Source organism: Drosophila teissieri, chromosome 2R (assembly GCF_016746235.2).
Source record: "Drosophila teissieri strain GT53w chromosome 2R, Prin_Dtei_1.1, whole genome shotgun sequence".
Classification (NCBI taxonomy): domain Eukaryota; kingdom Metazoa; phylum Arthropoda; class Insecta; order Diptera; family Drosophilidae; genus Drosophila; species Drosophila teissieri.
In genome coordinates, this window is record NC_053030.1 from 18,042,094 (window position 1) to 18,057,217 (window position 15,124).

General features: G+C 45.0%; 2 protein-coding genes across 3 annotated transcripts; both read left to right on the forward strand.

The window, feature by feature from the left end:
• Positions 1 to 5,757: 5,757 nt before the first annotated feature.
• On the forward strand, positions 5,758 to 7,986 carry LOC122614498 (the record flags this gene model as incomplete). The annotated part of the gene is made up of 3 exons (XM_043789064.1): positions 5,758 to 6,757; positions 6,820 to 7,190; positions 7,267 to 7,986. Coding segments are annotated over 3 exons (1,545 nt in total), but the record flags the coding sequence as incomplete, so codon positions are not given.
• A 388-nt stretch (positions 7,987 to 8,374) lies between these two features.
• LOC122613503 (dehydrogenase/reductase SDR family member on chromosome X) lies at positions 8,375 to 12,573 on the forward strand. Of its 2 annotated transcripts, none has more exons than XM_043787706.1 (5): positions 8,375 to 8,480; positions 10,453 to 10,672; positions 10,736 to 10,843; positions 11,619 to 12,000; positions 12,058 to 12,573. In XM_043787706.1, the coding sequence occupies exons 2-5, from the start codon at positions 10,492 to 10,494 to the stop codon at positions 12,452 to 12,454; spliced, it is 1,068 nt and encodes a 355-aa protein (XP_043643641.1). In that variant the 5' UTR covers positions 8,375 to 8,480; positions 10,453 to 10,491; the 3' UTR covers positions 12,455 to 12,573. The 2 variants fall into 2 exon arrangements, with proteins under 2 accessions (XP_043643641.1, XP_043643640.1); XM_043787705.1 differs by lacking the exon at positions 8,375 to 8,480 and adding an exon at positions 8,633 to 8,904.
• The last annotated feature ends 2,551 nt before the right edge of the window (positions 12,574 to 15,124 follow it).

Here is a 15,124-nt window from a genome sequence, read left to right on the forward strand (position 1 = left end):
TCGGACTGGAAAGTGGAAATGCTCTGCTGATTCAGTTCCTTAGCCACAGTCGAGTTTTTCACGTCCAACTGTGCAGCACATCCTCGAAATAAATGAACACATTAAATGCATATTAAATTAGAATAAATTGAAATCCGTGAAGTTGATCAAGGAATCAAAGATTTGCCATATCTCCAACAAAGTTTAGTGTTATAAGCGGCTTTCATGAGTTCCGAACTCGTAGTTAAATGACACTCAAACGCAAAAGGCACAAAAACTAATCGTTCGGGCCACGTCCAAATCCAAAAACCAAAGTTATTGCCTTAAATACGAGCGGAAAATCGTGTTGCGAAACCGAAGTGCAATGACTGTCCTCAATATGCACGCCAAAATGATAATATTGATTTTATTTTTCTACAACGGTTCCTACAACTGGAGTAAAAAGCTGTAAGAGGCTCCTGGCACTAAAATACTCGTACATCTTTCCCCTTCGGCAGGCGGCGTTTGATTTCATGTGTGTGCCGTCCTGCGAACCTCAATTATAATAAGGTAATCAGCTCCTGGCTACTTTCACCTGCCTCAATTATCCTGCCTCCTGCCTTTTGGCTCCCAAACTCCCTCTATTGATTTTGCCATTTGGCCAACCGCCTGCGGTAACCAGGCAACTTGGGCCAAATAACAACACCAACGGCAGACAACAAAGAAATTGTCAATAAAAGTGCGCAAGAGCAGGGCATCCCCAACGCGACAGTGGTGTACCAGAATAATAGGCACAGTTAGCTAGTAGCAATGTTACAATTTCATGTTTCTACCAGATAGATATTTCTATAGATGATGTTTTATAAAACTTAACAAATACTTTTATAATACTAAACAAATATTTCTATAATACTTAACAATATTCAAGTAGAATTAATATATTTGATGGCCCTGGAGTGTTGGGCAGCAGTGCACTGTGTTCAAGTTCCTGCTTCCATCAATTCCAGCCTCTGTTCCGTGTTTGGAATGTGCACAGCCTTCCAGCGCCTGCGCCTTGGCATCCTGTTGTTTTGATAGTAAAAAGGACATGGCTGCGCTCGCCCATAAAATCAGCAGGCGAGTGCGGTTGTTTACAAACACGCACGCCAGACACGCGACACGTGGTGCAGGGTCGTTCCTGGAAGTCCTCAACTTGTGGGTGGCAGCGGGAGAGGGCTGGTGATGGTGGGTGATGGTGGGGATAGTGGGTGGGATGGGCAATGGGGTTTCGAGCAGTTACCATGCCCCCATTCGAAAGGCCGGCCGGCAGGGAAGGCTGGCATGGCTGGTATAACTGGGTTGGCTGGGCCAACGTGGCGGATGAGCAATGTCTGCCAACGGTGACGTCATCGCCGTCCAGCGACATTGAACTAGTTTCATCAGCACATCGCTCACATTTCTCCAGTGACGTCAATGGAGAAAGCCACATTGGACTAAGCCAATAAGGCCGTCGGACTGTCAGCTCGACCTCCGAACTTTGTCTTCCGATCCAATAAAAAAACCCAACTCATCCAATAGCATTTGCGTCCAATTGGTATTGGGCTGCCTCGTAAATCGTCAATCGTGAACCGTGAATCGCATATCGTCTGCCACACAGCCATGAGCTTCTTTTGCGCAGCGCATTCATTAGCTAATTAATAACTATGAATTTGTTTAATAGTTTATGTGAAGTTTGCCCTCTGAATCGAATTCGCACAACTCATTTGATACCAAGTTTCCTTATAAGCTGAGTGCTGGAGCAAAACAAATAACTATGGTGCCTTACTAAGAAATAATAATAGTAATAATAATCATGCTGATAAGAAATCATGTTTTGAGTGGCATTAAACCATTAAAAATAGCTGAATAATCAGCAAATTCCTTGCGAAAGTGCGCAGTCTTCTTAACTCTAAAGAACCGAGTGTTCTTCAAGCCCCAAAAAGATAAACTTAATTAAAGTGCACAGTTTGCAAACTGCCTCCTCGTGTTGCAATTGCAGTTTTTCTAGTTTCGTTCTCATGCATATTTGAGTAACCTTGGACTGGTGCAATACACTAAATTCAAATTTAAATTGCACCATCAAAAAATGTTTGTCTACATCTCGGCAAACACGGCGAGAATTTCATTGCGGCGCAGTTATACAGATCTCGACTATATGGCCGCTATATAAAACCCGACGGGGGGCGGTACGCAGGGCGCAGGGGGCGTGGCAGTCGGCCTGGTTGGCACAATACGTATACGTAAACAGAAAACAAGTGAAAAGCGCCACAGCGTTGGCATTGTTCCGTATGGTGGGGCCTCGCGAGAAATGGGATCACAAATGGGAGCAGCTGCCAAAGGCGCCCTAGGCCTACGATTTTGATAACAGTGTAGAGCCGAATTGGTGAACTTCCTGCCAACAATCTAGAAAATGTTAACCATAAGGTTGTGTATAAATGGCATTTATATAACCAATTAGGCACTAGCTAAATAAATATGAAAGCATTTCTAAGCAATACTCTTTTCACCTGTCATTATCTAGTTTTATGTTTATGCTGTGCTGATAATCCACTGTAATTAAATCTTTTGTTTGTGTAAACAAGCTGTTTTGCCATCGTGTAACCAGGCAAATCCCATTGGATGCCAATTAGTCGGTGACACTTGCAAAAGCCTGCGTCCGCGTAAGCATTTATAATATCAAGTATACGTAAATGGCAGCCGTTCTTTGAGGGCCTGAATTTCCCTTTCCCTTTCCACCGCCCACTTGGCCGCCCAGCGACCTTGGCTGCCCGCAAACAGTTGGCATTTCGAGTGGGACATAAGCTCTGCCTCATCCGATTTAGGGGAAGTTTGCAGAATGCCAGGGTATCTGAGAAGTGCATCCAGTTGTGTGGTGGTAAGAAAAGGTGGGCGGGGGGCGGAGACCGACTCCGGTGACAAATTTTCCACGCTGTCGGTCATAAAATTCAAGGTTCTCCATTCTAAAGGGGAGCGACCACTATTCATATAAATAGATCATAAACAACAGTTGACTCAGTGCGATAAGGCTTAGTAACTAAAATCAAAGTAAGCAAATCAACTGATTGCGTGACCGACTGACTGACTGCTTATCATGGGTGTTCATCATGAGTTTTCACCAGACCGAATTAATATGCTAATTATGCCCGATCACAACTAAGTGCAATATATACATATTATATTACTTTCCCTGCTCTCGTATTTATTGCAGTGTACCCGTCCCAAAACAATAACATCCGATTTGTTTACCTGCGAAGCGTTGGAGCAAAACAAAAATCGCGTTCAAGTTTTGGCCACCCTTATCTCACTTTTGTGTGGAATTTTTCAAGCTTTTTTGCGTCATAAATTGAAATATTTTCGAGTTCGCGCTAAACGCCAAACGCAGTCGACGTCGGCAGAGCCTCGACGTCGCTCAAACGCCGAGAAACGCAGAGATCGTTTATATAGCGGCGTGCTCGCCAGCGATTTTCATCAGTCGCAACGCGTCTCTCGTTCTCAGCGGAGCTCAGGCCTTCGAAGAAAAGCGGAAAACCTCAGGGGGAAAATCGGAACAGTTTGAAAATAGCGCAGTGCAAGTGTGCATATCTAGTAACGCGCTGGCCAGTGTCGCACAAAATCCACTTCGATGTCGATTAATTCGCCAATATCGTTGAAAAACTCGGACCTGCATTGAACAGGCAAAAGCGACCAGTCCCCCAGTACTAAACCACAAACAACACACAAATTGTTTAAATAATCGAAGCGAGTAGAGAAAGACAAAGCCACAAAGCAAAGAAGTGCAGACAACAAGTTGTTTGCTTTTAGTTCGCGTTCTCCTTATTTTATTTTCCTTCCGTTCGGTTTTCCACGCACGCGCGTCGAGGAAAAGCCAAATTGAAAACATCAACAGTTGAAAGGCAACTGTTGCATTCTACCAGCCGAAACGAAGCCAATCTAAGCCATACTTTTCCAAGTGGTAACACACAAAAGCCGTCGAGCATACAGAGATTTGTGTGAAATAAAGCGAACCAAAAGCGAGATCTTAACAGGAACACAAGGATTTCGTCAATAGGGCTTAGGCCATTGTATGGGTAAGTAATCGAACGCATCCTGGGGCGCTACTGATAGATAGATATATAAAACTGAAAGATACAGATACCTCCAAACATAGAATATCCTCAAGTTATGCATCTGGGAAATCGAATATCGCGAATATTAGACAGGCATTTTAGTAGGAAAACATGCGAACAGACGAAAAACGATATCGGCAGACGCGGAACAAAGAAGATTACTCAGTTCCAGGAATTTGTAAGAGGAAAATCACCTCATCTTACACTCCCACAATTGTTTATGGTATGGGTAAACAAAAATGTATGAATAGGACTTGACTACTTTGCTTTTCTTCGGGTGTAGACGGCATAATAAACACACATTGTTGTGCGCAAAGCAGGGAAAATAAACTTCTACTCTCACATCCGGTGATTCACGTGCAATTAGCAACAATTGCGCGTGCCTGCGATTGAATACACAAATACGGGCACTTTCAATGTGGCACATATGTATGTAAATAAATGTATATATACATACATATGTGGAGCCACAACTGGGTGCTCCAGATTGAGTCATATTACAAACAAAGCGAATTCGCAGCGCAGAATGTCTAATCAAAAACACAAACAAGATAAGCGCATGTCTCTAGGCGTGATTTTTCAGCATGCCATGTCACATGCGGCATGACCTGACCTCCACTTCAAACTATATATGCTATATATATATATTCTTATATGTATATAATGGCGTAGTATGGCATCTGGCACGTGGACACTCTCTGGGGGGAAAAACACTTCTGCCTTTGTACTCGCACTCGTACTTGCTGTGTTTTATTGCCTGCAACTAACGAAAGTTAGCAATCAGCACTTGGAACCCATTTAGCAGTGCCCGCCCACTTCCTGCCTCCCGTTGATAACAAGTACTTACGTATGGTCATTGCTATTGTTTATTGCCCGCTGGCCGAGCGACTGTACACATCTACATAGATCTCGGACGACGTGACAACACACTGCACGAAAAACTGGGCACTAGACAGCCAGATGGTTAGGGGGCGTTTGCGTACCTAGGGCTAATTACATGGGACTTGACTTTGATAAGGGCACAGCTACCTGCTGAGCTGCGTTGTAAACTAATTGCTGGAGGGATTCAGAAATCCTAATCAGCCGAGGGATCATCGGGATCATCAAGGGTGCAGGTCAAGGGTCTCGAGATTGCGCGCGAGATTGAAAAACATATGGAGCAGGCGCAATTTATATAATTGATACTTAATTGTAGTAGCTTAATGGAACCTAGCTTATCTTGGGCTAGAAAGAAGAAACGTTGGAAGTCAGAAAATAACAACCTTTTAAAATGTGTTATAATCCATATTTGAATATAGTATAAGCTATCTAGGCACCTGTAGTTCAGTCTTGACTAAAAGTCAGTTGTTAGGTTTAGTTTTCAAAAATGCAGCTTCTAAAAGACTTTTCTCTATCATCTCACGCTCCCAACAAAACTACAGATCAGTCTAAACCAACGACGAAATTTGGAGACGAGCCGGACCTCCTGTTCAAGCGAGCGCAGGGCCGGATTAGTCTGATCAGTGCTGGAGCTGGAGCCGCCCAGGCTGGCCAAGCTGCCCACCAACCATCACTGCATCACTTAAGCCAACAACAGTTCGCCAACATTCAACTAGACGCCACACTCAATGATTGCGAAAGTGGCTATGTGCCCACCGTGGGCCGCTGGGGCTCCGAATGGCCGAGTTGACTCGCCGTTGCCGCCAGTCACCGACGGGATGGGGGAGTGGCCTCTCCGGATGAGGAGGCCACTGCCGCCGCCGCTGCCCAGGATCCGTTGCTCCCGGCGGATCAGCAGCTGGCGGATGCGGTGGTGCGCGGAATGGGATTGGGATTGACTACGACGCGATCTGATTTATCCGCAACTGAGCACCCAACTGCACATGGCACTGGCGCCATCCGTCGCACACCCTCCACCTCCAGCGAGGAGGAGGAGGAGGAGGACCTCGAGGACCATGAGCTGGTGCCTTCGCCCGATCTGACATCGGTGGATAGATCGGAGCGCTACTCCGACATCAGGCAGCTGCTGGCCAGACAGCAGCCCGTCGCAGCTGCGCTGGAGTGCCTCTCCGGCGCCCAATTGATAGTGGAGGACGGCTACGACCTGGAGGCCTTCAACCAGGTCAACGGAGTGTGGCCCCTGGGTCATCCGCTGCCGCTGCCCGACTGGTCGACTGGCTCGGAGTCCGCTGGCAAGGGCACCCTGGTCTTCGACAACGTCTGGCAGTATGAGGAGCTGAACGGAATAGTGGAGACCACGCTGCAGCGAATGCTGGAGGAGACGCACTACAACACGGTCAACCTGTTCGTCGATTTCTATCGCAGCTTCAAGCGCACCCGTCGCTCCGATCTGCGCAGCTTCTTCCAGTTCTACGATGTGCCCATCAACAGGCGCCATCACATGTGCGTCTCCCTGGCCTTTGAGATCATGGCCAGGATGGTGGAGATGTTCCCGGTGCTGGCCAACTACCTGTACGTGGTGTCCTGCGAGGAGCAGGTGATGGACTGCAACGACTACGTGCAGCTGGACGAGGAGTGCGGCCTGAATTCGGTGGACGCGGGTGTGGAGAAGGAGCACGTCATGGTGGCCATGCGCATTGCCATCGGCGAGCGACGTGGTGTGATGATCCTGGACCCGGGCTACCATGTCAGCAGGGCGGTGACTGTTATGCAGGATCAAAGCTATCCGCATACTGGTGAGTTGCATCCTCCAAATAGCCAATTATAATGTATACTCATGGCTCCCAAATGTTTCTAGGCTGGTTCACCCAATCCAAGGAGCCGCATCTGCAGCGTGATTATTGCTATGCTTACAGTCAGCAGAATGGCAAGTTCGTGGAGTGGAAGGAGCGCGAGATCCGCGGCGAGGATACCAGCTACAAGACATCGCTGATCTACGTGGCCCAGGAGTACATCACGGCCATCGATGTGACCGTGCGCCGCAATCTGGTGTACAACTTCCGGTCGCTGCTCTCCCGAGACGCCAAGGGCCAGGTCTATGCGGGCATCTACTTCCCCTTGGTGGCCAATGGCCAGGAGGCCTACCTCACCATCTTCTACGACGGACCCAATGAGCAGCGAGTGCGCACCAAGCTGATGTTCAGCGCGTTCAAAGTGGGCAAGGGAAAGGTAAGGGGATCACTCATTGGAGATCACACTATTGGACTATTGGTCACTAACCCAGTTATTATTATCAACCTTCCAGCTGCCGGACTATGTGGGTCAACATCTCAGCAGGCTGGCGCCGCAGTTGAAGATGCCGCTGCCGGAATTGACCGAACTGTGCAAATCCCTGGCCGAGGTGGTCACCGACCAGAGCTTCATTAGCCAGGTGCTGGCCATAAACGATGACATCGGCAACATGTCCGTGGAGAATTGACAGTTAAAGGAGCCTAAGGATGTCGCTGCTACGGAAACGGAAACGAAGATGGAGAAACAGACGATAAAAGACACTGACAACGCAGCTGCAACTTAGAGTTCCGAACCGTTGACCCTTTTGAATACTTTGTCCTTTCCACAGTAATATTCTTTTTAGTAGCTAATAGGCACCTCTTACACCAGCACACACGATTCAAGTATATATTCAATTTAGTCTAGTATATATTTCAAAATATGTATTCACCTATACACACGACAACACGCTCTATATGGTAATCCCAACTGAATGATTTAATCGAAAGCGAAACGAAATTTTATTACATATATTTAAAGGAAAAGCGCAAAGCCTAGACTTCAAAGTTTCGCTTAGGTTCTCTTAATTTCAAACTAAGTATATACTTATGCGCAACTATATAAAGGCAAAATTAGTTATAACTGGTATCAAGGCAAAACATAAATTGTAATTGTTGTACGAACATATTTCCGTTTAAACACTTAAATGCACTGTACTATTTCGGTTCAATAAATAAATCAGCTAGCAAAAAAAGAACAGCATCTTGTTGGGAGGTTGGTTTTCACGAATGAATTGTAAAATTTCACATTGACTAAATCAACATGGCATATTTAAAGTTAAAGTTAAATAACATAAAAAGATAGCAGAAATTTAAATTTCGATTTAAAATGGCTGTGCTATCGATAAGTTTGATAGCAGTGTATTAACATAAAATGTTAATAGCATGTTTAATGTTAATAAGCTTAGTTTAACTTCTTGGTATTTGCCTTTGCACACTATTTCTGTGGAATTATTTAACAAATTTGTTTGAAGACAGTTTAGTTCTCTATGACTAACCAATCAGTAAAGTATAATTAAAATAAAATGCATATGAAGCACATATCGATAATCATAGAAACAATCGATATTCAAAACACAGAAAGTGCAGCCCTGGTGCCATCGATGTATATCCAACTTGGTTTTTCGTTCGCCTGCAGTTATTTCAATTAAATTGTTTCAAATCAGTCATTTTGTGAGTGCACACAAAGGTAATTACACGCCGGCCAGCCCGCCCAGCCGTTGCATAACCAACTGATTGTACAAAATCAGCTGTTTTTCTGCGCCATCAGCCGGCAAGTGGGTGAAATTCACCTGTTGACCAACGGCAACAAGCCGAAACAAAACAACAACAATAGTTGATCAAGTTCTTGGCGGAAAGGCGCGCAATTAAAACCTAACGTTCAGTTCGCTTTTGAATTTCTCGCCGAGCGGTTGTGGCAAATATAAGGGCCCGCTGGAAAAACCGGTTTTCGAACTTCAGCGATTGATTTTACTCGAAAACGTGATTGAAAACCCAACGACGAGGAAGCTCCGCAGCCGCCACAGCCACAGCCTTTAATTGAAAAAGGGTGTCAATATTAGCATAGAAATCGAGTTACAGGTGCATTTTCGCCTGCGACAGTCAACTTGAAGGTAAAACTGAAAAAGCCCCTGCAAGGGCAACAACAATAGAAAAAGAAAGTTAACCATATGCAGTCAAATTAAAAACGATCGCGGCTACGACAGCGACAACAGTCGAACTGCTTAGCTTTTGCGTTTTGTTGACGGAAGTCGAAACTCTTGGCTGCACGTTCGTGGTGTCATGCGTACACACAGAGAAAATCTGAGCACTTTCGGTGAAAGATGAGAAATCCTTAGAAAGCTTATCCTAAACTTTTAATTTTTTTTTTAATTATAAAATTTTTGACCTTTCTTAATCAAGGGTAAATGCAATTAGAAAAGCATTTCAATTTAATTACTTAGCTTTCTAAAAAACATTGCAATTTAAGTTGCAATACAATAGGTAGATCCATTTGTATTCTACACCAATAGCAACGTGTTTTTCTCAGTGTACTATGCTAGGTCGTCCGCACAGTTATTCCCGCGAAGAAACCGACCCCAGTTGCTGCTGTTTAGCGCCTCAGTCATTTTCAGCGCTGGCCCCAAATTCACTATTTTGGCCCCGTTCATTGGCTTTGGCTCTAAGCTCGGTTCCTCAACTTTCATTCCGCCGCTGTTTGGGTTTTTAATTTGCATTTTACGAGCACACCTTAGCCACTTCTCTCGCTCTCACGTTGCTCCTACTAAACTACTAAACGCGCCCGACTATCTTCCGTCTAATTAATTTAATTGCTCCCCCGCCCGGTCAGAAATAATATAATAATATTCGAGTGCAACGCTCAAAGTGCAGGTGGCAAATATGCACTGCAAATATCGGTGGTCAAACAGTCGCATTAGCTTTATAAGCCCGGCTAGCGAACGCTCGAAATTGCTGGGCAAACAAGAAAAACACACTGGGGAAGAGGCAACAACTCAGGCTTTTCGACGGCCAATGGGGTCAAGTCGATTTCGGAACACACTAGCTGATAAAAAAAGCATTAATAGGTTTATTAATTATGTGTTTTCTTCGCCTGAAATGGATATTCCAGTGCAAAATTCTTAGACTTTGAACATATTTGTTGTTTCATTACTCAAAATGTTTTGTTATTAGTATGATCAGGTGTCAAAATATGTTGTTATTAAGATGAGCGTTTGTGTAAAAGCCTTTATAATTGATAGCAAAGATCAAGTTCGAGCACTTTAACTTAATTGAATGTTTTAGTGGTTAGTTGATCCATAAAAGCGTTGAGTATATCCCTCTACTGCTGGGTCAACATGATAATATAAAGGCATGATACCTGTGGAAGCTTGAATATTCATGTGGCTAGTATATACACATGTATATATGTATGTATACCCAGCACACCTAGAATCACCAACGAATTTGGCCAACAGATGTACCCGCTGGCACTTGGAACGTGAAATCTTGCTGACTCAGTTGAAGAGTTTCGCAAAGTGCACTCGAGGCGAATTTACCCGCCAATATTGATAATGTTGCCGGCTAATGGCTGTGACGAACCAGGTTTGGGGTTCCTTATCAGTCGCCGCACTTTGCACCGCAAAAGACTCGATTTCTTATCAATACCCGTATTCCCTTTGCAGAGTTCCGGAGAGACGGCGACGGATCGATAAGAGCGTAAAATGTTGGGAACTTTGCTGTGGATTTTCTTCGCCGGCCTGCTGCTGTGCGCGTTCCTCTTCTCGAAGACCACCAAGGAGTTCCCAAAGTCGTGGTTCGAGTGGAAGACTGAGTTTCGTTATCAGTACATCGGAATCGTCGGTCTCGTCCACGATGCCCAGTATAAGGCACGGGATCGAGTGGGTAAGTAATTTCGCTAGCCGATGCTTATCCCACGATCGCTAATTGTCGACATTATCCATTAAGCACTTTATAAACAACCGGATCGCATTGCTGTCATCACCGGAGGCAATCGCGGCATCGGACTGCGGATCGTGGAGAAGCTGCTGGCCTGCGACATGACTGTCGTCATGGGTGAGTTGACCAATCCGCCAAACAACTTGTTTCAGCCCTATCCGAAGTTCGCCGATCTGCTTATGAATTCCACAAACATTTAGTCGTGCTGCAGTGCACGTGCTCGGCAAACTAAAATCGAACACCGAAGCACCGATCGTCGAAATGCAGATCCATTCCCACCCTTGTCAATGCGATCCAGAAATCATGACCCATTCGCCTGATTTCATTATCTAACCAAGTCTCGTAGAAGCCTCGATTTTCGGGGAAGACGAGCGATAAGAGTTCATTGACTGGTCAGGGAAAAGAATTTTACATTTCATTGAAAAGGGTCACGAAAAATAATTTCTATGTTCACGCCTCACGCTTTCAAAAATAACTTCTTTTCACATTTCTTACTTAAATGAATTTAGCAATCATCTACATATTTTACGCTTTTAAAAAATCATGAAAATACTGTTATTTTTGTTATATATAATGGTTAATGTTAGTAAATGTAAAAATCAGTTTTATCACTTAACAGTCAACTGTTATGTCTTACATATGACATATGTATAATTTACACACGTAAAAACAAAACTTGAAGTACTGTATGCAAGCGCCAGGTGTCGTTATTGCTTGTATGCATTGTGTAAAATAGTGTAATTTACAAAGTAGAATTCCCTACTGATTTTATGTAAAAACATTTAAAAGGATATTTATAAATATAGAAAGGATTTTGTAACGCACTCTTTAACAGGCTGATGCGGAAATTCAATTTATGCTCATTTTAATTAATGTAATTGATTTATTGCAGGCGTTCGTGATCCCAAAAGTGCGGAAACCGCGGTTGCATCTATAGTGGACCTAAAAGCTACAAAGGGCAAGCTCATCTGCGAGCAACTGGACGTTGGCGATCTGAAATCCGTAAAGGGGTTTGCCCAGCTCATCAAGGAGCGGTATTCAAAAGTGGACCTGCTGCTGAACAATGCTGGCATCATGTTTGCGCCCTTGAAACTTACCGCCGATGGCTATGAGTCGCACTTTGCCATCAACTTCTTGGGCCACTTTCTGCTCACCCATCTGCTTCTGCCTCAATTGAGGGCGGCAGGCAAGGAGGGAAAGAACGCCAGGATCGTGAACGTCAGCTCCTGCGTGAATCTCATTGGACGCATCAACTACAAGGACATCAACGGAACGTTAGTTTGAGTAATTCACGCCGTAGTTCATTATTTACAAGGTTTTACTCTTTATAGGAAACACTACTACCCTGGAACCGCCTACAGTCAGTCCAAGCTTGCTCAGATCTTGTTCACCCGCCATTTGCAGACAGTGCTGGATGCAGAAAAGTCGCACGTGCAGGTCAATGTGGTGCATCCGGGCATTGTGGACACGGATCTGTTCGAGCACTCGGCCACCACATCGGTGCCCATCTTCAAGAAGCTGTTCTTCAAGACCCCTGAACGGGGATCCCGCACGGTGGTCTTGGCGGCCATCGATCCCTCTATCGAGGGTCAGGGTGGCACTTACCTCTCCAACGGCGGAAAGGGGCCATTCCATCCGGATGCCAGGAAGCCCGCCAAGTGCGAGCAGCTCTTCCAGTTCTCCTGCGACCTGCTGAAGATCCAGCAGTACGGAAATGGCGAACTCTAATTGAACTTCACCTGCTAAGTCTATCTCACATTCCTTCCATTGGTGCAACGTACTTTTCTAGATACCGTCGGCTTTTTTGTAAATCGATTTCTTTTGTATAAAAACACTTTTATATAGAACTGCAGCTGGTGTTCTGTGGCCGGGTACGGGGAACTGAACTTCTGATGCTAATCTAGTCGAATTGCTGTGCTAGGTTTTAATTAACTTGTCTTCGCTTGATTGCTATCGTGGGGCGAGGGAATGCAATTAAAAGAGCTGCAAGAAACTTTTCTTTGAAAATGCACTCAGCTGTTGGCGGCGGCAGCTTGAAAGGTGACAACAACAACCACAACAACAGCAATAGCAGCAGCAACAACCATGTCATATCTGTTGTATGTCAAATTTTCGAAAAAGCAAACAATTTAATTTTGTGCGCCTCCTCAAACAATGAGCGATTAACATTCAACATTTTGGAGGAATTTTAATCGACTTCAGTTACGGGCACAGGAACATGGGCGATCCAGGAGAGCGGCACGGAGACGAGGAACTCAGGTAGGTGGGCAGGTATGGTAGGTAGGTGTATCATCATCTCGAAAAACAACTGCGAAGCAACTACAACTCCGCTGGGCTGTCACTTAAGCGAACTGAACGCTTAAAAGCGAACGACATGATGGCTGAAAAAAACCAACAAAAAAAAACAATCTCATATTTAATGCATATCCATAAAAAAAAGACTCTATCGCTATATGAAGAGATAGACCCGGCGATAACTCAATGTGTGAAGCTGCCGATGCGGTGGGCGCTGTCATCAATCAAAGCCCCAGTGGACGAAGACGGCCCAGATTCCCAGGCTGTCTTCGATGCGGATTGGAGCACCAAATGAACTCATCTTCTGCGGCTCTTTTCAGCAGTTGCATGCCTGGCGAGCATTAGCCGCTTGATTGGATTCTCGCAGTTAGGCAGTAAGGATAAGCAAATCGGAGAAATATGAAAGTATACAAATTCTCAGAATTATTTTTGGACAATGATCTATTTTTGAATAGTTGATGCTTGCTACTTAAAATTATAATTGCATTTTGTATCAAAAACAATTTATGATTATGCCATAGAGAGACCATTTTAATCAGACAGTTTTGTTTTTTGGAGCTCATTCCACTTACTCGAGCACCCATTGACCATTTCTGGTTGGTCAATGGCCAGCCATTCTGGCATTCCCCTTTCAACAAGATTCTTGGCTGGGCTGAAGCCGGCTTCAGATTCAGATTCAGCTTCAGTTTTCAATTCAATTTCGGTGGCATCTCCGGCTACGGCTGCCACAATCCAATTAACCTTTTGACATTTCTCGACAGGCGGACTAAGACTTCTTAGCCACTTGGCAATGGCTAATGACCACGCGTAAATCAAATAAACCTGGCCACAGTTGCCGGTTTATGCGGATGCAACCGATCGCGCAGTTCGCGTTGCACCGGCTGTAATTAAAACACTCAACGTGCCTCACCTGACAAGCTCAAACGATCCGCCGGCAGCTGCTGCACCGAAAGAAAATGCCCATTTGTTCAAAGATAACAGGTTAATAATATATAGAAAATATTACCTATTTTCCACTTATGTTTGGTTTCCCAAAGTATATGTATGTAAAGTATTAAAATGTGAATTTATAGATAAGCAATCATTTTTGTTCCAAGTGCGAGCTTAATAAACTCATCGGCTGGCCTGGCACCAATGGGCATTTGGACTGGGGATTGTGGATTCTGTATTCCTCAGCTACGTTGTGGCTGGCTTTTGACACCTGGTCGAGGAAGTTTTCGGAAGGGGATGCTACTGATGCTGCTGCACTAGCTGCAGTGGCTGCTGTTACTGGTGTTGCAGCTCCTACGCCCACACCAGCAATTTGGTCGACTCTTGCCACATCGTTTAGTTGCCACACGCTTCTAAAACGGCTAACGGAGCATAACAATGCATGTGGATTGCAGGAGGCGGAGGAGGAGGTGGTGGCCGTGGGAGCGGTAGTGGGTGGGTGGCGGTGGGCTGCCCACACGCGCTGAGGTTGCTGCTGTTGCTGCTGGCGGCGGGAAAAACGTGAGCACATGCGTCGATGGAGTGGGCGCCATAAATCACCTCATGATTAATGTACTGACACTTGGCCGCAGCCAGAAGAAGCCTCCGAGTTCGCAGTTGGGAATTTAATTGGAGCAGCAAATTGTTGCTAAGAATTCGCCGCCAGTTGAGTGCAACCAAATTGCTGCGGCTGCTGCTTCTTTTGTTCAGCAGCACATTTAAATAAAAAGCACATTAAGTGGGAGAGCGAGTTAGGTATTAGGGTTGGTCAAGCAGATGACCAGTGCGATATTAGGAAACTCTCTGCACAATTAATGGCTCGAGATCCATGGCATCCATCTGGAGATCCGCTGGGGAATGCGACTGCGGCCGAGAACTCCAGCTGTGCATACGAATGCGAGTTACTAGGATGATGGATATGACTGCGGTAATTATATGACCGCACTCAACTTGGCGCAAAGTGGCCGAAGTGAAAAGCGAATAATAATTATCCGTCCAAAGCACTTTTTAACGGTTGACTTTAAGATCTTTAATTGCAAGATACACGGTGTTTAATAGTTTCTTTAGGTGATTATGGCCAATAGATCCGAAACCGAAAGGCAATATCAGGTGTCTCGCGAGTTTCGTTAATCT